Source organism: Bos javanicus, chromosome 21 (genome assembly GCF_032452875.1).
Source record: "Bos javanicus breed banteng chromosome 21, ARS-OSU_banteng_1.0, whole genome shotgun sequence".
Lineage (NCBI taxonomy): Eukaryota > Metazoa > Chordata > Mammalia > Artiodactyla > Bovidae > Bos > Bos javanicus.
Window position 1 is genome coordinate 54698410 of NC_083888.1, and position 26504 is coordinate 54724913.

At 53.9% G+C, this 26504-nt stretch overlaps 2 protein-coding genes across 4 annotated transcripts in view; one reads left to right on the forward strand and one right to left on the reverse strand.

Annotated features, from left to right (window-relative positions):
• Nucleotides 1-5023, reverse strand: part of TP53BP1 (tumor protein p53 binding protein 1) — a 94096-nt gene extending 89073 nt beyond the window's left edge. The window contains exons 1-2 of the mRNA XM_061395035.1: nt 4625-5023; nt 2835-2982 (exon numbers count right to left, since the gene is read on the reverse strand). The gene's annotated coding sequence lies outside the window, so the exon portion shown is untranslated. The remainder of the gene's footprint in view (nt 1-2834; nt 2983-4624) is intronic.
• Nucleotides 5024-5212: 189 nt separating this feature from the next.
• MAP1A (microtubule associated protein 1A) lies at nt 5213-26126 on the forward strand. Of its 3 annotated transcripts, XM_061395031.1 has the most exons (7): nt 5213-5480; nt 6731-6832; nt 14801-14883; nt 15150-15290; nt 15515-24026; nt 24164-24384; nt 24559-26126. In XM_061395031.1, the coding sequence occupies exons 1-7, from the start codon at nt 5243-5245 to the stop codon at nt 24712-24714; spliced, it is 9453 nt and encodes a 3150-aa protein (XP_061251015.1). In that variant the 5' UTR covers nt 5213-5242; the 3' UTR covers nt 24715-26126. The 3 variants fall into 3 exon arrangements, with proteins under 3 accessions (XP_061251015.1, XP_061251016.1, XP_061251017.1); XM_061395033.1 differs by lacking the exons at nt 5213-5480; nt 6731-6832 and adding an exon at nt 11782-11870; XM_061395032.1 differs by lacking the exons at nt 5213-5480; nt 6731-6832; nt 14801-14883 and adding an exon at nt 11774-11870.
• Nucleotides 26127-26504: the final 378 nt, after the last annotated feature.

Below are 26504 nucleotides of genomic sequence, written 5' to 3' on the forward strand. Positions count from 1 at the left end.
GCAAGTGGTTCAGACTGACTAAATGAAGGGGTTAATGCAAGGTATTTGGAGGAAGTATTGTTAGAAAAGGAAGTAAAGACATATGATGAAGGATCAAGAAGGGATAAGGAATTCCCTGGTGGCGTATAGGTTAAGAATCTGCCTGCCAGTGCAAAGGACATGGGTTAAATCCCTGGTCTGGGAAGATACCACATGCCACAGGGCAACTAAGCCTGTGTTGCACAACTACTGAGCTCACAGGCCTAGAGGCCGTGAGCCACAACTACTGAAGCCACCGCAGTGAGAAGCCCACCCACTGCAATGAAGAGTAGCCCCTGTTCACACCAACTAGAGAAAGCCCAAGTGCAGCAACAAAGACCCAGTACTACCAAAAAAAAAAAAAAAAGGAAAGAGAACTGATGAGAAGACAAACTATTTCTGAGTTAACTTATATACCAAGTACATCATGAGAAATGCTGGGCTGGGTGAAGCACAAGCTGGCATCAACATTGGCAGGAGAAATATCAATAACCTCAAATATGCAGATGACACCACCCTTATGGCAGAAAGAAAAGAACTAAAGAGCCTCTTGATGAAAGTGGAAGACGAGAGTGAAAAAGTTGGCTTAAAACTTAACATCCAGAAAACTAAGATCATGGCAACTGGTACCATCACTTCATGGCAAATAGATGGGGAAACAGTGAAAGACTTTATTTTGGTGGGCTCCAAAATCACTGCAGATGGTGACTGCAGCCATGAAATTAAAAGACGCTTGCTCCTTGGAAGAAAAGTTATGACCGATCTAGTGAAAGTGACCAGTCTAGGCAGCATATTAAAAAGCAGAGACATTACTTTGCCAACAAAGGTCCATCTAGTCAAAGCTATGGTTTTTCTAGTAGTCATGTATGGATATGAGAGTTGAACTATAAAGAAAGCTGAGCACTGAAGAACTGATGCTTTTGAACTGTGGTGTCAGAGAAGACTCTTGAGAGTCCCTTGGACTGCAAGATCCAACAGTCCATCCTAAAGGAAATCAGTCTTGAATATTCATTGGAAGGAATGATGCTGAAGCTGAATCTCCAATACTTTGGCCATCTGATGTGAAGAACTGACTCATTTGAAAAGACCCCGATGCTGGGAAAGACTGAAGGTGGGAAGAGAAGGGGATGACAGAGGATGAGATGGTTGGGTGGCATGACCAACTCAATGGACGTGAGTTTTGAGTAAACTCCAGGAGTTGGTGATGGACAGGGAGGCCTGGTGTGCTGCAGTCTGTGGAGTCGCAGAGTTGGACACAACTGAGCAACTGAACTGTACTGAACTGAATGTTGTAAAGGTAACAATATTTCTGCAATCCAAGTAAGTACTCCTTGAAGGAAAGTGACTCTATTATATGAAATCTTGAAAAAATGATGCAAAATTTAATTCACACACAGGCATGGCCTCAAAACTAAGTATTACATTTTGCGCCTTTTTACCACCATCCTCTTCATCATCACATGAAAATCCTTAGAGATTCCTATAGTAAGAGCAACTTCATTCAGACTAAAGGAAAAGGTGGTTGTCAGAGACCACAGCCAAACACTAACTTTCATTTCAGACACTAATCAAACAGAAAATTGAAAATAATATCCATAAATATTTCTTTTTTACTTTTGGAAATGATTTTCTTTAAGAGAAGAGTGTGGAGAGCGAGGGAAGAAAAAGTTTCTTCATTGTCCGTTTCAACGCTCTGCACAGGGAGGGGAAACCCAGTGCCCTGATCTTCCCATTACTTAGTGAACAAATTATAATTAGGACAATTATGCAACAAATGTTTATTGTGGGCTTCTTCTGTGTGCAAGATAGAGTAGTAATAAATGCAGACTTCTTCCCCATCTCAAACTTCTTAGAGATTATTTTACTCAGTGCCTCATTAGAGGTTATTTCACTCGGTGCCTTTGCAGATAAACCATGCGAAGAGGTGACCCTATGGTTGCTGGTGTATATTACGATCCTAGTATTCTCCCCAAAAGCCAAGGATAAGCTTCTGACACAGCAATCCTGTAATTCAATACACCTCTCTCTTTGTAAAGAATGCTTTAATAGGCACAACTGAGTACAGGGTAGGAATGTGAGCTGCATACAGCTCCTTTTGTATATCTTGGTTGATAAGACCATGCAATCCAGCACAGCCAGCTGGAATTCTGCCAAATGAGCTGAGATTCCCCAGAAAACTGACATTCACTGGACTAGCGGGGAGGAGCCAGTACATTTTCTTTACGAATTATCAGAGCTAGCCTAAGTCCTATGGAGACCCTAAGTATACAAAGGACGATGGTGCCTTCCTCTCTCACACATACACAATTCTAGATGAGAGTAGTTCATTCCAATAAATTTCTCATTTTCTCATGAGGATAACTTTAATAATTTAAATACCAAAAATGAAATTATTTCCAAAAAAAACATAGAAATGCCCCTCCTACTTTGTTAAGTATGTGTATAATTTACCTGTTGCGTATTTATCACTATATATTATGAACTGACAAAGGTCTGGGCGCTGAGAATCCCTTAAATGGCTTAAACTTGGCCAAGGCTACAATTACCTTTCAAACCATTTACAATCTGTAATACCTTTTGCCTTGCGCCCACTCCCATGCATACCCAAGCAAAGAGCCTGTAATAGTGTCTTCCTTTGATATCTACCCTAACTTCCTTTTTCAGTGATAGATCCTTAGAGACCCCTTCCACAATTCAAGGATCCTTCATCACAAATAGTTTGGAAAGCACAGATTGTAACCACTATATTTGCCAATGCTATATGACAAGAAATGTGGAAGAAACTATAGAATAGCAGAATTTCCAAAAGATCATACCTGGTCAGTTTGAGGGGTAAACAGTTAAATGAAACACTACAGCAGGCTCTATAACCATCACACACTACTGAACATGCTTCACAATCACGTATATCATAGGTTCTCAGTTGGATGGGTCTTTGAATGCTCCTGCCACAGCAAACTATTCCTAAACACAAAATAGGGTTTTAAATACTTTGCAATTCATATATAAATGTATTTCTTTAAACTTTTTATCCAATTTCTATGCCTTGTACATATAGGCAATCTGTTTTCTGTCTGCAGTTGCAGAATTCTGGCACATAAATACTAACATTCCAGGTTTTTTTTAGTCCCATCACAGTCTGTATTTAGGGACTTCCCTGGTGGTTCAGACAGTAAAGAATCCACCTGCAATAAAGGAGACCTGAGTTTGATCCCTGGGTCGGGAAGATCCCCTGGAGAAGGACATGGCAACCCACTCTAGTATTCTTGCCTGGAAAATCCTATGGACAGAGGAGCCTGGTGGGCTATAGTCTATGGGGTCAGGACACAACTGAGTGACTAACAGTTTAACTTTCCTTTACCAGTCTGTATTTGCAGCTCTAATTAATAAAAAAGCCAATTCTAGCAGGGTCTGACATCACAGGCCTGAATTGCTGCCCCTATCATCTGATCAGTGTGCGGTCCTTCTTTACAGAATTCAGATCTATTGTCTAATCTCTTTGTCAAAATTGATGAAAGCAGAGCCTGTGCTTAACTGCAGATGACCGTTATACTGAGGCCCTGTGCTAGTTAAAGGCCTCAGCTCTACAGTTGCTATGGTAACTGTCCCCTTCCTCTCCCTACAACCTATTCTGGCTCTGCCTCCATGTGGCACTCTTTTCTGATTGCAGAAAAGGGGAGGCTTACACATCCATTTGTGCTCTTTGCCAGACTGAGATTTGCAAATGGGGGGCGGGTGGGTAGAGCACAGCACTGTCTCATGTGTCAAATAGGGTGAGGCATCCCCACCATTTTACATACCACTGTATTATTTCTGTTACACAAAGGATTTTCAGGGCCCTGTCCATGTTTTTTTTTTAATTTGAGGTGTAACTGACATATAACACTATGTTAGTTTCAGATAGGGCCATATCCAAATTGCAGAATGGATGTTTTGCTAAACAAATGCTCCATGATAAGAACCAGGGCTACTGTGAGGTACTTAAAATGCAGACACTGTCCAACCCTCCTCAAGGCCTCCAGAGAGGAGGTGAATCAGAAGGTGGCTCACAGACAGCCGTGCTGAATCAGGCACTGTGCTCCTTTCTTCCCTGTACCATCCGGAAAGTGTATGGCATAGGGAAGCCACAAAAGTACTGCTGGAGTCCTAGGGCAGAAGGCAAGCTCTTCTCCGTGTAATACACATACAGAATGACTCAGTATCCTGGGTAAAAGAAGATACAGGAGTGCAGAGTAGGTGGTGGGGACAGGCTGAGGAAAGGAGGGGGTGGGAGTGTGGATTAGGCTTTTAGCACCACACCATTGTCACAGGATGTTCCAGGCAATCATAAAACAGTGCCAGCCTCCTTAGTACATCCTCTGGTTTTGATTCTTTTTTTTTTGGAAGGGCCAATCTCTTTCCTTGTTCAAACATTGTCCCTTCTGTTTTGAGAATTCCTGGGGGAAGTAATACCATTGTCTCCCAAGGTTACCCAATTCACTGTGTTACAAGTAGTTGGGAAGGACTCTTCTGGGTTTTACTCAAACCCCCCTTGCTGCAGTCTGAGCTCATTGCACTCAGTAGAGATGGAGACAAGCCAACCACTATCTTCGGAATAACAACTCACCAGGGACTCAGGGCCGGAAGGTCATTCTGTCCGTCCTGATACTGCACAGCCTTCCAGAGCACACCCAGGGCCTGGGGCAATGAGGACAGAAAAACCGAGGACGGAATCTAGGATCCTGGCAGGCAGTGACAGGAGGGAGGAAAAAAACAAAAAACCTCCAAACAATGATAATACAGACACACCGACTGAAGGATACACCAAACTCAGAAGCAGAGAGGGACAAGATGGCTCCCCTCAGTACGGGCGAGGCTGCGGAACTGCCAGACAGCACTTATCCGGGAAAGACTACCTAGAAGCTTCTTCTGGCGCGGAGGCAAGAGACTCGCCCCTCCACCCGGCCCGCAGAGCCCCCACCCCTACTCTAGCCCGAGTATCAGCTCCCTCTGGAAAACAAGTGATGACGGAGGGAGAAAGCCAACCCGCACCTCGGTACCCGCCCCCACGTCCAGCGACACCGCAGAGCCGGAGCGTCGCGGCCGCGGCCCCGCCCCTGCGGCGCCAGTGCTCCGCCCCCTGACAGGCAGCAGCCAATGAGCGACTTCTGCTGCCGGCCTTTAAGAACCGCGCGCACTCTACCCGCAGCGGACACGGCCGGCCTAGCGCGCCAACGGAGTTTCCATGGAGACCGAGGCTGGGCCCGGGCGGCCTCGTGGCGTTGCCATGGAGACAAGTCCCGGGCTAGGGCTCCGCAGCCCCGGCTCTCCGCCGGCTCAGAACCCCGCGGAGCCGCTGCGCGAGGCCGGAGCCGTGGTGGCGGCGGCACGCTGGGACCTGCGGAAGCACTCTTTGCTCATCGTGATCGGTGATATCGCTACAGAGAGTCAGCTGAGGGCCGTTCGGGCCCACCTTGAACAAGGTGAGCTGCTGTCCTGGCTGCGCTAGGGACATCCTCCATCCCGTGCTTCTCTGCCATCTGCATCCTCTATCCCTAGTGTGCATTTCCTGAGATCTGCGCGCCCTGTTAATCTGAATCATCAGCCCCTGTCACCTGCATCTTCTGTGTCACGCGTTCGTGTCCTCCCAAACTGCCAACATCTCACAACCCCATCCTTGCCTCACACCCCATGGCGTTCCGCAATCTCCCTCAGGCAGGGGTCGGGGTAGGGGTGGGGGAGCTGGCACTGCCTGGGTGAGGATGCCCTCTGGTTATACCCCTCTCTCCCGCAGTGTCTTGGGCCAGAGGTCCTGAAAGTCCTCACCATCCCCTGAAGAGTCCATGTCCCTACCTTAGTTTCTTCTTTAGGGTTCTTGAACCAAGCACAGTGTGCTTTCTGAATGCTGTAGACAGATCTCAAATATCCCAGTGCTAGCCGCCAGTCTGAAAGAGTGACCTTCGTGGCCACAAGCTCTTCAGCCCTCCACTGCCTGTGGCGCAGTGCTGCGGAGCCACCTGCGGGTGGAAGCAAGCCACGGAGGAGTGGAGGCAAGGAGGGGGGCCACAGAAGGAAAGTCTAGGATCCTACTTAGCCGTATTGGGAAGGCAGCCCCTAGTATCTGGAAACGGAGAAGGCGATGGCACCCCACTCCAGTACTCTTGCCTGGAAAATCCCATGGACGGAGGAGCCCCAGTAGGCTGCAGTCCATGGGGTCGCTCAGAGTCAGACAGGACTGAGCGACTTCACTTTCACTTTTCACCTTCATGCATTGGAGAAGGAAATGGCAACCCACTCCAGTATTCTTGCCTGGAGAATCCCAGGGACAGGGGAGCCTGGTGGGCTGCCGTCTATGGGGTCACACAGAGTCGGACACGACTGAAGCGACTTAGCAGTAGCAGCAGCAGCAGTATCTGGAAATGGGCCCTTGGGTGTCACTTCTATCACAACTGGGCAACTCTGCAAGAAAATTCCTACATACAAATTCACCAATGACCAAATTTAGCCTAAACTCTGCCCTCCTTCCTGTAGCTCAAGCAAAGTCCAAGTACAGGATGGGAGCTAGACATAGGACTGGCCACCTTTCTTAAATACATTAGTGAGGCTGATCATGGCAACCATCCTTATCCCCTCCCTCTCAACCCTCACCCCTTCTGTGAGCTTGGAAATGCTCCCCGAAGTCCAGTCCCTCTGACCTTATCTAGGTCCCTCTTTGTTTCTTTTTCTCTCACAGGCATTCTCTCCTGGAACATTGATTTATCATCCATTGACTTGAACCAACAATTGAGACTCTTCATTACCCGGCATCTAGCTCACTTCTCCTCAGAGGTCAAAGGTTAGGACTAGTGTCATTTGTCTCGGTGCTGTGGGTGAGGGATGGTCACAGAAGAGCAGAGGTCCAGTCTCTCTGGCAGAACTGACCTTGTGGGAAGTTTGGGTTGGGGAGAAGGGAGGGGCTCCTGAGGGGAATGTTGTAGAGCTCCGTAGCAATCTCCACATACCCAGGTCACTTCACAGACAAATGGTATGATTGTGGAGGAAGCCTGGAGAATGTAATTTCTACCTGAGAAGGGGGTGGTTTATGGACAGCCAACATGCACTAAGGGAATGAGGTACCTCTTGAGTGATGAATCATCTCCTATGTAAAAAGTTCACTCTCTTTTTTGTGTTCCCCTTTCTGTATACCCTGAGCTCCTTGCTTCCCTTTACAGAGACCCTTGAGTTCCCCCACTCACCTTTCCAGATCCTTGCTTAGCACTTTCCCTCAGGCTGCACAGCCTATCCTCTAGCCTCTAGAGTTTCTGGTTCCTCCTTTGGCTCAGTCAGCAGATGTTCAGAACATAGCAGAAACCTTGACCCAAAGGCTGATGAGCACCATTAAATGTACCAGGAAGCAGGGTTTCCTGGGTTCACTGCTGCAAGAAAGAGCTAGCCATACTTTGAGATTTGGCTCTGAGATCAAAGTTTGCAAGATGCAGTTTTGCATTCTGCTGTGTGGGAGAAACGGTCAGGAATTTGAGAAAAGTAACATTTTAGAAGCTATTATTCCATGACGGTATCTATGGGAAGACTTACAGAAAGCTCTACATCCCATTATAAAAATGCTTAGGCATCTGGTCATGTTATTGGTAAATGTCGGCAAACCAATTGATACACCAGTGTCTCTATGGAATATAAATCCACCCAATTCAACAGTCCTTACCATCAAATGACTGAATTTGTATCTTAGGCAGATGATTCTCAGTTATCCATTATATCGGACAGTCACTTCCCCTTCTTTTTCTGCTCCTCCTGCTAACTGCCACATCGTTGGTCATTGCCCTGATCACCTATTCCTCTAGAGCTGCTCCTGGAGAGAGAAGACAAGTTTAATGTGACTAATGCTATATTATCTTAGAACTATGTGCAGCATTTTAAAAATGTGAGGCTGGCATCTTCTTGATGTGATTGGCTTCCTATGAAGCTAACCAGTCACTGTTTTGAGACTTCCTTCTGTTTAGTATACTTACATCATGGCTTCCTCCATTAGCTCTAACGATGTGAAAATCGACAGTTTTACCACTTTATTCATCCTAGGAGCTTTGGTGCAAGTCTGGAAAAAGGGATGACAGCAGATGAAATTAATGACTCAATTGAAGTTTGGGAAGTATCTGCTGATGTTATTAATTCACGCTGAATTCTCGAACCTTGTCTTTTTGGACATGGATGTAAGAGAAGGATTCTTTCTGGAATGATGTAAGAAAGAACAGAACTTGAACCAAAAAACTTAGCCATTCTTCAGATGAAGATTTGGGGATGCTTGGGAAAATACTTACAGGGAGATGCATAGTTACTCTCAGGGACCTCTCAGACTGATATACAAACACCTACTGGATCTTTTCAATCAAAGAGTTTTAGCATGGTATCCTCAAGGAGTTTAGGACAATTATACCCAATATCAGGGCTTACTTCTGAATTTTTTTAGGTTTGGACATTTTTCACGGTGGCCTGTCTATGTCCCTGGAGAATAGTGGATAATTTCCTGGAAAAACCCACATGGCTCAAGACAGCCACAGCCCCACCCCTGCTGGCTCCTCTTTCAGCTGTCCCCACAAACACCAGTCAGCCCAGAGCAGCTGCAGACACTGCCCCTCCTTTCAGCTTCCATTAGTGGGGAGGCCAAGGGAACCAGGCTGCTGGGATGAGCTCCATGGCATATGCTAGGAGCTTACTATTTTATCTTCTCTGCCCACCCCACAGGCTGGGCCACCATCTCTCTCACGTCTCCTCAAGCCCTAGGTCAAAATGCTGAAAAGGGGGGACAAAAATGTATCTTGTAATGATAGGGAGAGAACAATCATTCCTGCCACTACCCTTTACACACACACACACACACACACAGAAAGGAAGGGGACCCTTTGATGGAGAGTCTCACACACACACACACACAGAAAGGAAGGGGACCCTTTGATGGAGAGTCTCACACACACACACACACAGACACACACACACACAGAAAGGAAGGGGACCCTTTGATGGAGAGTCTCTCTCTCTCTCTCTCTCTCTCACACACACACACACACACACACACACACAGAAAGGAAGGGGACCCTTTGATGGTGAGTCAGTGGCCCAGCTCCTTCTAGTGGTCAAATGTGGTAAAGGCTTTCCAAGGTGAATTTTGCACCACTTTGGTCTCCAATGGTGACTTGGAGGCTTCCTTTCTAATTCCTGCAAAAAAAAAACCTCTGGAGTTTCCAAGCATTTTAAAACAAATCCCAAAACAATTAGAACAGTGGGAAACTGAGCTTAAATAACACTGTGATACTGCTTCTACTATTGAGCACATATAGGAAGGAAGAGGGTTTTGTAATTTATAATTCATGATTGATATTCTGGGCCTAAAAAAGACACAGGCTGAAGGACCAGTTTGGAAGCCTTCTGTCTGATGCTATCCCCACTGATGTGCTCAGGAAGTGTTAGTTCTGTTACTTCTGCAAACATGAAGACTTCTGAATTGATACAGTAGCTCATTGGCCCCTAGAACTGGGGTTTGCACTGCTGTCAGAAATGGGAAAGGAGGGACATGAAGAGTACGTGAAGTCCCTTCTGACAGGCACTTTGCGTCATAGCTTTACCTGGGAGCTAAGTTACTCTAGAGTTGAGATATTCTGGTTTAGGAGCTCCTGATCACCTCGGTGACCTCTCATAAATCTTCCACAAGAGGGAGACGGACTTCCAGTGGCACTGGTGCATTATGGGTTTAAGGTTCTAGGAGTGAAGCACTTATTCATCTTTTATGTGATTTACTCCTTGTGGCGCTATTGGAGGGTGGTACTAATATTATACTCATTTTGTAATTAAGGAAGTAATCTTTCAGAAACCTTAAGTGGCTTGTTTAAAAACATGATTAGTAAAATGGCAGAGTCAGATCTCAGATCCAGGATTTCTGATCTCACTTTGTGTCTGAGCTCAGGCCTCTCTTCCTTGGCATCTCACCATTTCATTGCAGCAGAGCCAAGGAACACAGCCGATGGAGGTGTGGTTGTGGTAGGTAGGCTGTTCAGAGGGTGAGGGATGAAGGAAAACTCCCTTGTGAGTTGGAACCTTGCCCAGGGTGTGGCCCTTGGGGGTGATAGCTGAGAATAAGGGTGGGCTCTGCAATGGTCTGGGAAATGTTATTTTGTTCTCAAAGCACATATCTATTCAAGTTTCCCTCTTAGCACACTCCAGAGAGCTCTAGAAAGCAGGGAGGAGAGAGAAGGTCCGAGGTGGGAGAAAATAAGAACTATGAAGTTGCAGAAAGGGAGTGTCTCCCCTTTGTGATGCTCGGAACTCAGCCTGGTTTGTGTTGTACGTCTCTGCAGATGGCCTCCTCTATCCAAATGGGGCTGTTGCCATGTTACTGCTTTGCATCCCCGGATCTGAGCAAAGATTCCTCCCCATCTTTAGTCCCACCCCCACCCCCACCCCCCACTGGTGACTCAGCTCCTCCTCTCCTCTGAAGGCAGTTTACAGGGGGATGGGGATACTGAGAGCAGAGACTATTTTGGCTTCTCTGACCTTCAAAAGCAGCTCTTGGCAGCCAGGGGCAAGGGTGGAGCCGGTGCTGGGGAAAAGTGAGTGGATGTCACTGGGAGGAAGCAGTAGGAATTACCCAGGACTGGGGAGGGTTGATGGGAGGGAAGAGGGCAGGGAAGGACCCTGTAGGAACTTGAGCATCACCGGTTGGAACTCAGTGCTAGAGCTCCCTGGGTCCTCTCTTTGAGTCCTAGAGTACGTGTCACCAAATCTGAGACAGAAGAGGCTAAGGGAAACAGGACCAATATTAAAAGGATTAAGACCCTATAAAATGAAGACAGCAGAGAGACAGCAAAGTACAGAGACAAGAACAGGGACCCAACACTCTACAAAGTCATTTTAAGATCTTTTTAGTCCAAAGAATACTTTATGTGACATTTAATAATTGGTCTATAGAAAGAAACTCTTACAGGCCTGGGGCCCTGCTGATCTTCCTTCATCCCTTTAACTATTTCACTGAAAGGTAGAATGTGCCCTGAAACTTCAGAAAATGCCTCTTCATACCCAGAGAGCAAGAATTCCAAGTATCAGTGCCTGTGTGGTTGCAGTGCTGTGCTGCATTGGCACAGAATTGTAGGCAGTCTTAGGGCCCCTGTGCCCCACCCGAGACGGGCTAGAGATGGAGTAGGGACTGTGTGTCCACTCCAGAATTTCAAACTACCCCCCAACCTAAAATGACTTCTTTCTGCCACATTCCCTCCCTCCACATCTACAGCTGTGGCTCAGAAGACAACCGAGCTCAGCGCAACTGCCTTCTTTCTGTCATCCCTAGCCTTCTCAAATAGTCCCTTCACTCCTACCCTAAGCTTTTAGGCCCCCAGCCTCTTTGTCTCCTGCTCCTCCAGGGATTGAAGGTCATTCCCCCAGTCTGAGGGGAGAGGCAGCAGATGGTTCCTGAGAGAAAAGGGAGGGCCCAACCTCCTATATCCCCGGCAATGTGTAGCACAGAGTGTGGGTCTTTAGCTGACACTAAAAGAATGTATCTTAACTAAGCAGGGTTGGGGGAGCAGGACCCCCCTCCCCCCGTAGGCCACTGGAGACCCCCTGACTCTTTGAGCTGCTAGACAACTCCTCAGCCCCCAGCCAAGCAGAAGCACTAGAGCGCTGACACTGTGAAGGCAAAGAAACAGTTAAATCTCTAGAGCCTCGTCATGGACCAGCCCCCCTTCCCCGCCCTGGCGCCGCCCTCACCATCAAGCGCCCCCACCCCCACCCCACCCCACTCCCACCCCAGTGCCGCAGACTCTTCTCTGAAGCTGCCGGCTGAGGCCGGAGCAGCAGCCTCCATGAGGGTCTCCCCACCACATCCCCGGGTAAGAACCCAAGCAGGCCAAAGGACTTGGCATGGGGGATGCTGTGATGGGGAGGTGGGATGCGGGTAACGGGAAAGGGAGTTGATAACCTAATATGCTGTGTCTGGAACTAGCCTGGCGGGGGTTGGCAGGGTGGGGAGCCGAGAAGATGAACTGACTGTGGGGCCAGCCTGGACCCAGAACCAGGCGGAGGCCAGTGGGGCCGCACAGTGACAGGCCACCGCGCGGGCTGGGCTGAGCTGGGAGCAGCCCCAGGGGCAGCCGCAGAGGGTGGTGTCACCGGCTCTGCCCAGCGGCCTGGGGCTCTGACGGAGTTAGAGACGGGCTGTGTCTTTGGTAGGGACAGAAGAATTAGAGGGAAAGGCGGATGTTGTGGGAATGCACCGAATGGGAGAGTCTCTCTGTGTGTCAGCTGCTGGATTGCTCAGCTGCTCCGATGCAGGGGGGTGAATGGGACCGCGAGTTTTTGCCAAGTAAGGGAAGGTGGGGGACACTTTGGAAAAGAAGGGAGGAAAGGGTCGTTAAGACGTGGCACGCGCCTCTTCACAGACCAGCCGGTGTGCGGTGTGCTCCCCACACCCATTCCCGGCAACCGGCAACCGTCGAGCTTGAAACTTGGACTCGAAGCCCCCTCTTTCTGGCTGCCTCCGGGGATGGAGAGGCCGCCTCGGAGATGGGGAGCGCTCGCTCCCCAGCAGCTGCCCCGCATTCCCAGTGCTGTCAACCCCGCCGGCTCCCAGTCACGGCCCCACCCCCACCCCCGCTTCTCTTCCCAAGATGGGGGCTCCGAACAGAGGAGTCCGTTTCTTCTCCCTCTCGGCGTCCCCCCTTTCCCTCCCCACCCCCCATGCAGAGGCAGCCAAGAAAATGACTTGTCATGCTGGGGTGGGGGCGGGGGCGGAGCCGGCGCCGGGCTCAGCGCGCACGCTCACACACTGCGGCACACTGCAGCTGCCTGGCCCCCTCCCGCCCGCCTCACTGCGGAGACACCTGCCCTCCCGGCTCCGCACCCGCAGCCACCCCCGCCCCCCCACTAACCCCATCCCTGGCCTGGGGATGTGCCCCTGCCTCAGAGAAGTCCTCTCCAAAGAAAGCCGGAAAACAAGTCCGTGGCCTTCAGTGGGAATGCAGGGGAGCCGAAGAGAGGCAGAGGGCTTCCTCCCGGGCCCCGAAAAGGAGGGGCGCAGGATACAAACCATGTAGTAGTGGCCAGTCACAGCCAGAGCGCCCAGGGGTGAGCCATAGGGTCTTACTCCAAGACCGGAATTGGTGGTTACAAACCAGTCTAGGGGGCCGGGGTAGGGGGCAATGGCAGACTGTGGGGGAACAGAGGTAGTGGAGAGAAAGCAAGTTGGACTGTGTCACAGATTTTTCCTTTTCTGACCCCCTAGCTCAAGTGTGTTGACCTTGGGCGTTTGTGCCAGGGGTGAGGGAGGTGGTGGAACTGCCCTTCTAAATCTGAACTACTTAGAGCCCGCCTTGGGCTGGCTGCTCCCTGAATCCTTGAAGTCCCTCATCCCTCACCTGCCCAAGCCCTGCCCCTTCGTGACTCCGAGGTGGTTCTCACCCTCTGAACTGACCTCCAAGCGTCCCTCAATTCCCAAGTTAATAGCAGAGAACGCTTGAACTCCGCATGGGCCCCGCCCACCCTGCGTGGGCCTTGGTCTTCGGACACCATCGGTAGTTCATTTCCCTGCAGCTGCCAGATCTGCCCAATGCTGGCACCATCGCTCTTCCGTTTAACAAAGGCCCTGGCCCCGGGGTCCTCTTGTCTGAGCCCCAGAAAGAGGAGAGAGTGCTGGGTCACAGAAGAGGGTCTGGGGGACAGGTTATGAGTCCTCCCACCAGTATCCTCCAGACAGCCCACTTCCACACCAACCACCTATTCAGTCGGTGAGGGCGGGAGGAGCCTGGGCTGGCGGCACCCTTCTTCGGGATCTCCTTTCTAACCTGGCACTTTCTTTGCTGCATTGCTTGGTGTTTCATGTGAGTCTGGAGAAGGGACGTAGAGAGGGGATTTGAGGGTGTATTCTGTCCCTCACCCCACCCCCAGAGCCTAGGGAACACTCTGAACCTCTCCTATCTTAACTGTTTCTTGTTTGTGCATCCCAGACTCCCTTCCCTATGACAGAAGGCCCATAGGAGAGGCGCAGGAGTGAGAGGAGAAACTGTTGTTTTCTCGGAGAGGTCGGGTTGTGGGGAGTGAACCAGGAGCCTGGGAACGTGGAGCTAAGGTGGAGACAGGGAGTGAAACCTTTAGTGCTGGGAACAGGATGACTGTGTTTGTGAGCGCAGGCTTGGCCTCCCGAGGAACCAGAAAACAGATTAAGAGGTCCTATTTCTCCTCTGCCTTGTAACTCCCTAGGGTTTAGATAGCTCAGACTGCTCTGAGTCCTTTGGAATGGGACGTTGGGCCTGGGATGGGAGTTTGAAAGGAGGATGAGTCCGTACCCACTGCAGTCTCCTTATTTCCAGACACTCTGGCAAGAAAGCCCTGGGCAGAGGCAAGCTAGTGAGCAGGGAGCTGAGTGAGGATCAACGTCGCAGAAGCCCCTCCTCCAGCTGAGCCCCCCATCCCCAGGCAGCACCAGGAGCTTAGTGCTCCAGAGCGACAGAGAGGGACAAAAGGTTCTTGTCAGCAGGGCAGCCTGAGGCGGGAGTTCCAGGCAGAGGGGGTGTTAGATGAGGGGAGGGAGCAGACAGCCAGTGCGGGAGGAGGAAACCCTGGAAGGGAAGGGCTGCAGCCGGAGCTAGTCCCCAGACCTTACTCAGCAGGTTCCAAAGTGGCAGGATCAAGGAGAGCCAGGCTACTCTTTCTCCCAGCCCCGTTTTCTGATAGTGCAGTTTTTCCTCTCCTGCCCTACACAATGCCTCTCCACTTTAGTCTCTACCCACTTCCCTCAATACAAATTCCTGCATCTCTCCCTCAGGCCAGAGGACCCTCTGCCACCAGAGTGAGATCCTAGAGACTGTCATCCTCGTAAACCCCAGTGCCGACAGCATCAGCTCTGAGGTAAGGCCAGGGCCTGAGCCGCACTGGCCTCGAGGGCCTGCTGAAAGCGCCATAACCCACCCCAGCCAGTGCCAAGAATTCCCAGGCTTGGCTTTGAACCAAGCTCTCTCTGCCATCTAAGCTGCCTCACAATCCCAGCCCCACCTGGAGGTGCTGTGGGGCTCCCAGTGGGGAGCATGTCCTTGCTGTACTGAGGGGGACCTGGAACCTTCAGTGCCCTTTCCTGGGCTTCCTCCATTGTGACCAATCCTCTCCTTCTGCTGCAGGTTCACCACCTCCTCAGCAGCCCATCAGCTCACAAACTGCTGATCTTGAGTGGGCAGAGTTTAGAGCCTGGGGGAGACCTCATCCTACAGAGTGGCACCTACTCCTATCAAAACTTTGCCCAGGTCCTTCAGAACCCAGAGGTGAGTCCTATGTCCCAGTGTCCAGGAGGAACAGAACACGGGGTGTGACTAGAGCTGTGGGGAGGGATCCAAGGAAGGGCAAATCCTATGGCCCTTGACCCCCCGGGGATGCTGGCAGAATGGTAGATCACCTCAGAGAGAGATGGAGACTAGCAGGTTGAATCTGAGTTGGGCTGAGACAACCCCAGTGACCTGATCAGGCTTTTTGTCTCCCATTCATCCAGATTGCCCAACTGCTCAGCAACAGAGACCCTGGGATCCAGGCTTTCCTCACCGTGTCCTGCTTAGGGGAGGGCGACTGGAGCCACCTGGGACTATCCAGTTCCCAAGAGACCTTGCACCTCCGGCTAAACCCTGAGCCCACGCTGCCCACCATGGACGGCGTGGCTGAATTCTCCGAGTACGTCTCTGAGACCGTGGATGTGCCATCCCCCTTCGACCTGCTGGAGCCCCCCACCTCAGGGGGCTTCCTCAAGCTCTCCAAGCCTTGCTGCTACATCTTCCCCGGCGGCCGCGGGGACTCGGCCCTCTTTGCCGTTAATGGTTTCAACATCCTGGTGGATGGTGGCTCTGATCGCAAGTCCTGCTTCTGGAAGCTAGTGCGGCATCTGGACCGCATCGACTCGGTGCTGCTCACCCACATCGGGGCCGACAACCTGCCAGGCATCAACGGGCTTCTGCAGCGCAAAGTGGCAGAACTGGAAGAGGAGCAGTCCCAGGGCTCCAGCAGCTACAGCGACTGGGTGAAGAACCTCATCTCCCCTGAGCTAGGGGTTGTCTTCTTCAACGTGCCCGATAAGCTGCGGCTGCCTGATGCCTCGCGGAAGGCCAAGCGCAGCATTGAGGAGGCCTGCCTCACTCTGCAGCACTTAAACCGCCTGGGCATCCAGGCCGAGCCCCTGTACCGCGTGGTCAGCAACACCATAGAGCCTCTCACCCTCTTCCACAAGATGGGTGTGGGCCGCCTGGACATGTACGTCCTCAACCCTGTCAAGGACAGCAAGGAGATGCAGTTCCTCATGCAAAAGTGGGCGGGGAACAGTAAAGCCAAGACGGGAATCGTGCTGGCTAATGGGAAGGAGGCTGAGATCTCGGTGCCCTACCTGACCTCTATCACCGCTCTGGTGGTCTGGTTGCCAGCCAACCCCACTGAGAAGATCGTGCGCGTCCTTTTCCCAGGGAATGCCCCCCAGAACAAGATCTTGGAGGGCCTGGAAAAGCTTCGACACCTGGACTTCCTGCGCTACCCCGTGGCCACACAGAAGGACCTGGCCACTGGGGCTGTGCCTGCCAGCCTCAAACCCAGCAAAATCAAACAGCGAGCTGACAGCAAAGAGAGCCTCAAGGCCACAACCAAGACACCCGTGGGCAAGCTGGCCAAACGGGAGGAGGTGGCCGAAGAGGGAGCCAAGGAAGCTCGCTCAGAACTGGCCAAAGAGTTAGCCAAGACCGAAAAGAAGGCAAAAGAGTCGTCTGAGAAGCCCCCAGAGAAGCCCGCCAAGCCCGAGAGGGTGAAGACAGAGTCAAGCGAGGCACTGAAGGCAGAGAAGCGAAAGCTGATCAAAGACAAAGTGGGGAAGAAGCACCTGAAAGAAAAGATATCAAAGCTGGAAGAGAAAAAAGACAAAGAGAAAAAGGAGATCAAGAAGGAGAGGAAGGAGCTCAAGAAGGATGAAGGAAGGAAGGAGGAAAAGAAGGATGCCAAGAAGGAGGAGAAGAAGAAAGACACCAAACCTGAGGTCAAAAAGATTTCCAAGCCAGACCTGAAGCCCTTTACCCCTGAGGTGCGGAAGACCCTCTACAAAGCCAAGGCCCCCGGCAGAGTCAAGATGGACAAGAGCCGGGCTACCCGTGGGGAGAAGGAGCTGTCCTCTGAGCCCCGGACACCCCCGGCCCAGAAGGGGGCCGCACCCCTCCCAGCAAGGGAGCTGGCCTTATCTTCACCAGAAGACCTTACACAGGACTTTGAGGAGTTGAAACGTGAGGAGAGGGAGTTGCTGACTGAACAAAGGGATGAGAAACCGCTCCCCCTGGACACTGCCGAGGAGGGACTCCCAAGCACAGCGGCCCAGGTGGCACCACCCTCTGTCCCCGGGCTGGAAGCAGAAGTACCTGTGGTGAAGGAGAAAGAGGTTGTCCCAGACGTCCCTGAGGAACGAGGCATCAAGGACAGAGGCCCAGACTCTGGGGCGGAAACAGAGGAAGAGAAAGACACTTGGGAGGAAAAGAAGCCAAAGGAAGCCGAGGGGCTCCCTGACAGAACAGAAGCCCGAGAGGAAAGTGAACCTGAGGTAAAGGAAGATGTGATAGAGAAGGCCGAGTTAGAGGAAATGGAGGAGCTGCCCCCTTCCGATGAGGAGGAAGAAGAGGAGACAAAGGCAGAGGGTTTTTACCAAAAGCACTTGCAAGAAGCCTTGAAGGTGACGCCAGGGGGGAAGGAGGCTCTCGGCGGCCGGGAACTGGGACTCCAAGGCAAGGCCCCAGAGAAGGAGACCTCGTCATTCCTAAGCAGCCTGGCCACCCCAGCAGGAGCCACTGAGCACGTGTCTTACATCCAGGACGAGACGATCCCTGGCTACTCTGAGACCGAGCAGACCATCTCAGATGAAGAGATCCACGACGAGCCCGAGGAGCGCGCGGCCCCACCTAGGTTTCCGACAGGAACCTATGACCTCCCTGGGCCTGAAGGTCCCGGCCCGTTTGAGGCCAGCCAGCCTGCTGACAGCGCTGTTCCCGCCACCGCCAGCAAGGCCTACGGACCACCAGAGACAGAACTCACCTACCCCCCCAACATGGTGGCCGCCCCTCTGGCGGAAGAGGAGCACGTGTCTTCGGCCACCTCGATCACTGAGTGTGACAAGCTCTCTTCTTTTGCCACGTCCGTGGCCGAGGACCAGTCCGTAGCTTCACTCACGGCCCCACAGACAGAGGAGACGGGCAAGAGCTCCCTGCTGCTTGACACGGTCACAAGCATCCCCTCATCCCGCACTGAAGCCACTCAGGGCCTGGACTACGTGCCATCGGCCGGCACCATCTCACCCACCTCCTCGTTGGAAGAAGACAAAGGCTTCAAGTCACCACCCTATGAGGACTTCTCTGTGACCGGGGAGTCAGAGAAGAGAGGAGAGATGGTAGGGAGAGGCTTGTCTGGAGAGAGGGCCCTGGAGGGGGAAGAGGAGGAGGAGACCGCCAACGTACAGATGTCGGAGAAACTGCATGGTCAGTATGGACCCCAGATGTTTGCCGCCCCTGGGCATGCCCTCCACCCAGGGGAACCAGCCCTTGGAGAGGCAGAGGAGCGCTGCCTCAGCCCAGATGACAGCACAGTGAAGATGGCCTCTCCGCCACCGTCTGGCCCACCCAGTGCCACCCACACACCCTTTCATCAGTCCCCAGTGGAGGAAAAGTCTGAGCCCCAAGACTTTCAGGAAGCAGACTCCTGGGGAGATACTAAGAGTATCCCAGGTGTGGGCAAGGAAGTTGCTGCAGAGGAGACCGCCAAGCCAGGGCCTGACAAGGGTGCACTGGAGGAGGAAGGGAAGGCGTCTCCTCCCAGGAGCCCCCAGGCCCAGGAGGTATCCATCAGCATAGCTGGGGGACAGGCCAGCCGTACCATCCAGCTGCTGCCAGAACAGGACAAAGCCATTGTCCTCGAGACTGTGGAGGCGGAAGAGCCCGCAGGCCCGGTTCCGGAAACAGAAGCCCTACCCGGAGACTTGAGAACCTCACTCCAAGAACTTGGGGAACCTCAGAAAGAGGAGGTGCTCCAGATTCCTGACCGACGCCTCTCCCCTGAAGAGGCAGAGTCCCTCTCTGTCCTCAGCGTGGTCTCCCCAGATGCTGCCAAAAAGCAAGACGCCACCCCGAGGTCTCCCTGTGGCCTGATGGAGCAGCGCCTCCACACAGACCTGTGGCCGCAGGGATCTCCAGAAGACATCCGGTCACTGTCTCTCTCAGAGGAGAGTCCCAGCAAGGAGACCTCGCTGGACATCTCTTCCAAGCAGCTGTCTCCAGAAAGCCTTGGCACCCTCCAGTTTGGGGAACTAAGCCTTGGTAAGGAAGAAAAAGGGCCTCTGATACAGGCTGAGGACACCGCTCTCCACCTAGCCCCTGTGTCTATTCCAGAAGCTCGGGCAGCCACAGCATCGCCTCCCACAGATGGGACCAGTGGATACTCCGCACGGGCAGACATCACAGATGAGAGCCCTGATGGAAAATTACCCGCCAGTTCCTTCTCTCCCACTGCACTGCTAGGAGAGGGGAGGCACTCACCCGGAGTGATCACAAGCCTGGGTGAACACATTCTTACACCTGATAGCTCCCTCACCAAGAGCCCTGAGTCCTTACCAAGCCCTGCCGTGGAAGATATTGTCATGGAGTGGGAAGGCAAAGTTCCAAAGTTGAAGGACAGACCCCCAGAGCAGAAGGAGAAGGGACCCGAGCCCACGGATGAAGTCCTTCAGCAGCAGGGCAAAACCCTGGAACAGAGGGACACTGTCATGGAGCAGAGGGACACAGCCATCTGTCGGAAAGATGAGGTTCTGGAAGAGAAGGACAAGGCTGGGGAGCCGCAGGATCAGGCTGTGGAACAAAAAGGCAGAGACTCAGAACACAGGGAAACAGCCCCGGATCAGAAGGACCAGGCCCCAGAAAGAAAAGACGAAGACTTAGAACCTAAAGACAGAAGCTTAGAACACAGGGACACAGCCCCGGATCAGAAGGACCAGGCCCCGGAAGGAAAAGACGAAGACTTAGAACCTAAAGACAGAGGCTTAGAACACAGGGACACAGCCCCGGAACAGAAGGACCAGGCCCCGGAAGGAAAAGACGAAGACTTAGAACCTCAAGACAGAGGCTTAGAACACAGGGACACAGCCCCGGAACAGAAGGACCAGGCCCCGGAAGGAAAAGACAAAGACTTAGAACCTAAAGACAGAGGCTTAGAACACAGGGACACAGCCCTGGAACAGAAGGACCAGGCCTCGGAAGGAAAAGACGAAGACTTAGAACCTAAAGACAGAGGCTTAGAACACAGGGACACAGCCCTGGAACAGAAGGACCAGGCCTCGGAAGGAAAAGACGAAGACTTAGAACCTAAAGACAGAGGCTTAGAAGCAAAAGACAAGGCCCTAGAACAGGAGGACAAGGTCCCAGAAGGGAAAGATAAAATCTTAGCACAAAAAATCAGAGACTTGGAACATAAAGACACTGTTCCAAAAGACACGGTCCCTGAACTGAAGGGCAAGGCCTTAGAACAGAAAGATGAAGCCTCTGAACAGGACAAGGCCCCAGAAGAGAAGGACAAGGCCCAGAAGGACCAGGCCCCAGAACAGAAGGACCAGGCCTTAGCACAAAAATACTGGGCCCTCGAACAGAAGGCTGAAGCACTTGAACAAACCATTAAGGCCACTGAACAAAAAGATAAATTTCTGGAAGAGAAAGACAAAACTCAGGAGCAGGAGAGCCCTGTGCAGGAGGATAAAACCATGGCACCAAAGGAAAAGATCCTAGAGGAAAAATCTCCAGAAAAAGTCAAGGCTGTGGAACAGAAAGAAGAAGCTGTGCTGGAGAAGAGCAAAGCTCTGGGGCTGGAAGAGAGCCCAGTGCAGGAGGACAAGGCCTGGGAGAAGTACCAGAAGGAGCAGGATGTGGTCCAGGAGTGGCGAGAAACATCTCCAAGCAGCAGAGAGCCGGCTGGAGAACAGAAGGAGCCTGCCCGGACGTGGGAGGACACATCTCCTGAGCAGGAGGACATGTACTGGAGGGGCAGAGAGGATGTGGTCCTGGAGCAGGACACGTACTGGCAGGAGCTGAGCTGTGAGCGGAAGGTCTGGTTCCCTCATGAGCTGGGGGGCCCGGGGGCCCGGCCACGGTACACAGAAGAGCGGGAGAGCACCTTCCTCGATGAGGGCCCGGATGATGAGCAGGAAGTGCCCCCCTTGGAGCACACACCCCAGAGTCCCTGGGCCTCGGACTTCAAGGGCTTTCAGGAGCCCGCACCACAGAAGGGGCTGGAGGTGGAGCGCTGGCTTGCGGAGTCACCAGTTGGGCTGCCACCAGAGGAAGAGGACAAGCTGACCCGCTCCCCCTTTGAGATCATCTCTCCTCCGGCCTCCCCGCCGGAGATGGCTAGACAGAGGGTTCTGCCGGCCCCAGGGCAAGAGAGCCCCATCCCAGATCCTAAGCTCCTGCCACCCATGAGGGACGAGCCCACCACCCGCTCCTGGCTGGCTGACATCCCACCATGGGTGCCCAAGGACAGACCCCTGCCCCCTGCACCCCTCTCCCCAGCTCCCGCTCCCCCGACGCCTGCCCCAGAGCCACACACTCCTGCACCCTTCTCCTGGGGCACAGCTGAGGATGAGGGTGTGGTGGCTGCAGTGCAGGAGGGGGCAGCTGAGCTGGAAGGCGGGCCATACTCCCCGCTAGGGAAGGACTACCGCAAGGCCGAAGAAGAAAGGGAAGGAGAAGTGGGGGTTCCTGACCACAGCCCCCGGAGCTCACAGGTCCCCAAGGCCGGCGAGAGCCATGCCTCTGAGGAGCCTGAGCAGACCGAGCCAGAGCAGAGAGAGCCCACTCCCTATCCAGACGAGCGGAGCTTCCAGTACGCAGACATCTACGAGCAGATGATGCTCACGGGGCTGGGCCCCGCCTGCCCCACTAGAAAGCCTCCACTTGGAGCTGCTGGGGACTGGCCCCCCCACATCTCAACCAAGGAGGAAGCTGCTGGCCGAGACACACCTGCAGAGAAGGAGCTTTCATCTCCTGTCTCACCCCATCGCCTCCAATTCGACACTCCGGCCTTTAGCTATGCAGCTCTGGCAGGACCCACTGTGCCCCCCAGGCAGGAGCCTGAGCCGGGGCTAGGCATGGACCCCAGCCTCATCCCACCTGCGGTACCCCCCCGTGCTCCTATCCCCCAGAGCCAAGGCCCAAGCCCGCCGCTGAACGGTCACATCTTGAGCTGCAGTCCAGATCGGAGAACCCCCTCCCCCAAGGAGCCAGGCCGTGGTCCCTGGGATGACAGCCCCAGTGACTCGGAGCTGGAGAAGGGGGCTCGGGAGCAACCCGAAAAAGAGGCCCAGTCCCCAAGTCCCCCGTACCCCACGCCCGCTGGCCCCTCCGCCTTGTGGCCTGAAAGCGAGACACGTACCAGCCCTTCCTCGGACTCACACCTGGGTCCTGCCCGACCCAGCCTGGACTTCCCTGCATCAGCCTTTGGTTTCTCCTCACTGCAGCCGGCGCCTCCACAGCTACCCTCTCCAGCGGAACCCCGCTCAGCACCCTGTGGGTCGCTTGCCTTCTCTGGGGACCGGGCTTTGGCTCTGGCTCCAGGACCCCCCGCCAGAGCCCGGCATGATGAGTACCTCGAAGTGACCAAGGCCCCCAGCCTGGACTCGTCGCTGCCCCAGCTGCCATCACCCGGATCTCCCGGCACCCCTCTCCTCTCCAGTCTGCCGAGGCCCGCCTCTCCCGTGCTGTCTGAAGGCTCCTCCTCGGAGGCCACCACACCTGTGATGTCAAGCGTGGCTGAGCGCTTCCCTCCTGGTCTGGGAGCTGCAGAACCAGGGTCCATAGAGCTGGTCCCAGGAATGGAAGCCGCTGCCCATGGCCTCTGGGACCTCGCTCCTCTGAGCCCAGCACCTCCAGCGTCCCTAGACTTGGCCCCAGCTCCGGCTCCAAGCCTGCCCGGGGACATGGATGACGGCACCCTGCCCTGTCGCCTGGAGTGCTCAGGGGTGGCCGCCAAGAAGCCAAGCCCCTCCCAGGGCTCCTCTGGAGCTGGTGCCACCAATGGTCCAACTGAAACCAGCCCCAAGCCCCCAGGCCCTGCCCCAGCCGACGCTGAGGCCTGCCCTGCCTGGGAGCGTGGGGCCTGGCCTGAGGGAGCCGAGAGGAGCCCCCGGCCTGACACGCTGCTCTCCTCTGAGCAGCCGCCATGCCCTGGAGCAGCCCCTGGAGACCAGCCTAGAAGCAGCTCCCCCGAGACGGAGGCTGGGCCCCAGGGCTGTGCCGCTGAACCCCGGCCCCACCGCGGGGAGCTCTCCCCCTCCTTCCTGAACCCTCCTCTGCCTCGGTCCACGGATGACAGCGACCCCTCAACTGAAGAGGCTCGGCTGGTAGGGAGAGGGGGGCGGCGCCGGGCAGGAGCCCCAGGGGCCACAGGGGGCCCGTGCCCCGTGGCAGATGAGACACCCCCAACATCAGCCAGCGACTCAGGCTCCTCACAGTCAGATTCTGATGTTCCGCCAGAAACTGAGGAGTGTCCATCCATCACAGCTGAGGCAGCCCTTGACTCAGATGAAGATGGGGACTTCCTGCCTGTGGACAAAGCTGGTGGGGTCAGTGGGACTCACCATCCCAGGCCCGGCTATGACCCACCCCCGCTCCCTCAGCCAGACCCTCGGCCAGCCCCTCCCCGTCCTGACGTGTGCATGGCTGACCCCGAGGGGCTCAGCTCAGAGTCTGGAAGGGTAGAGAGGCTACGGGAGAAGGAGAAGGCACAGGGGAGAGTTGGCCGCAGGGCCCCGGGTAGGGCCAAGCCAGCGTCTCCTGCCCGTCGTCTGGATCTTCGGGGAAAACGCTCACCCACCCCTGGTAAAGGGACTGCAGATCGAGCCTCCCGGGTCCCACCCCGACCACGCAGCACTCCAAGCCAGGTCACCCCAGCAGAGGAAAAAGATGGACACAGCCCCATGTCCAAAGGCTTAGTCAATGGACTCAAGGCAGGCCCAAGTAAGTATAACATGGAGAGTGGGAGACTGGTTTGGGTCTGGGTGTGGGCTGGTCAGGGGCTCCAGTGGGAGGAAGGAAGACAGTTGCCAAAAGAGTTCTCCTCTTCCTCTACAATGAGTCCTGTGTTGTCTCTACAGCAGCCTTGGGTTCCAAGGGCAGCTCTGGTGCCCCTGTCTACGTGGATCTCGCCTACATCCCGAATCACTGCAGCGGCAAGACTGCTGACCTTGACTTCTTCCGACGAGTGCGTGCATCCTACTATGTGGTCAGTGGGAACGACCCTGCCAATGGCGAGCCGAGCAGGGCTGTGCTGGATGCCCTGCTGGAGGGCAAGGCCCAGTGGGGGGAGAATCTTCAGGTGAGTGGCAAGGAACACCAGGGAGGCGGTCTGGTCAGAGTTTGCTCAGAGCAACAGTGAACACAGTCTCTGTTCAAAGCCTTGGCTCTGGTCCTTCCTGAACCATCAGGTGCCCATCCCCCGACTTCCCTTCCCTCCGCATTCTCACCTCAGGCTGTCTTGTCTCCTACCCAGGTGACTCTGATCCCTACTCATGACACGGAGGTGACACGTGAGTGGTACCAGCAGACCCATGAGCAGCAGCAGCAGCTGAACGTTCTAGTCCTGGCCAGCAGCAGCACCGTGGTCATGCAGGACGAGTCCTTCCCTGCCTGCAAGATTGAGTTCTGAAAGAGCCACTGTCCCTTCCCCGAGGATCCGCTCCCCCAGCTCCCCTAGAAGATGGCTACTGCTGAGTCCTTTGGGGTCGAGGGACATGGGAGTTGGGGGACGGGGTGGGGTGGACAGGATGTCTCGTGGGAACTTAGGCTGGGCTAACGGGAGGAGTCATCCTTCCCCCTCATCCACATCTGAAACGAGTCTCCAAACCAAAGGTAACCAGGATTAGGATAGGGAGAGAATGCAAAATTAGGACACGAGGTCATCTGATGCCTGAGGACCCTGGAGTGACACCCTCTCTTAGCACTGCCCAATGCTGGTGATGGAGTGGAGAGTGAGGATGGGCCTCAGAGAGCAGCCTCTTCCCTCATGGAGGAAGGTCACATCCCCAGCCCCAGGGACCTCTTAATCTATTTAATTTAGCATCCCACAGAAGGACTTCCAGTAGTAATTTATGTGACCTGGGGGTAGGATACTGTCAGTGAGGTGTTCAGAGCTGCGCCCTTTGGTCCATCTCCCATTCCCTTCCCCGTCAGAGTCTGGGTTCTGGCAGGGATCTGGGGGTACGCCACTGCTACACTGTCCCACTGCTTCCCTCCGTGTCTGAATGTCTCAGTCCAAAACTTGAAGCTCTTTTTTGACCAACAGATTGGTGAGGAGAAGAAAGGAGCTTATCCTCCTAGCCCCTGCTTCATACCATTCACATCCCAGAGCCATGCCCAGACCAGGCCTGCTGGGCAGCACAAAGGAGCGAGGAGAGCCCGGCCTCACTCGCGGAATCTTTCCAAGCTCCCTGACCTTCGGAGATTTTCACCCGCCCATTCCAACTCTCCTGATCCCTTCTCATCCCTGCTTGGCTTATCTGCATGTGGTCACCTGCTGTGGCCTGGTGTGTAATGGGTTAAAAGCCACTGCCTGACATCCAAACACTTGACACCCCGGCAATGTGTGACTCCCCCAACATTCCATTCTGCCATCCTGCAGCTGAAATGGGGACGCTGGCTGCCTTTCTAGCTCCACACTCTGGGACAGAGGATCTGGGAGGCGGAGGCCATGCCAGAGGACTTGGGGATAAGGAGAGGGAGGAAGGCAAAAGGGAGAGGAAGCTGAGCCAAGGCTGAACTCTGACTGAGGGAGATGAAAACAGGCCGAAAATACCACCCCAGGAGAGGACCTCACCCCAAGCAAGCCAATAAGAGCTCTGCCAGACTGCTGCGGGACTGAGAAATCCAGACGCTCTTGTTAGGACTCGGCTTCTCTGCCAAATGACTGTGTGGAAACCAGATCGAGCCCGCCTGTGTTCTTCCAGCTCCCACTCTCCCGTGCTGCTGTGCTCTGCTCCTCCCCACTCGTCCCTGCTCTAGTTCCCAGCTGCTGTAACGGAGCCGCCTCCAACTCTAACAATAAATCCAGTTCATTACAGATGTTCCAGTGAGGCTTAGGCTTTTTCTGACTCTACTCATTGCTCAGTTGCTGGGCCCTGGCTTCTGCCTCTCTGCTTCTACAAGTGTTGTCATTTATCTCAGTGCCTTTGATGACTGGAGGCAGTTCCAAGACCCAGGCAGGCCTAAGAATACAGGGTGGGTGAAGGGTGAAAAAGTCACGGGAAGCCAGCATAACTTCTAAAAACCAGTGAGAGTGCCCAAGGATGGGGAATAGGAACTGAGCGTAGGGACACACGTTTGGTTTGGGGGAGGGGAGAGAAGCCAGAGCGGGTGGGGGCAGGGTCTCTGAAGAAGGGGAACTACGTACCATGGGGTCAAGAGCTTAGGGCAGAATAACCAGCATCAGACACCTTTTGC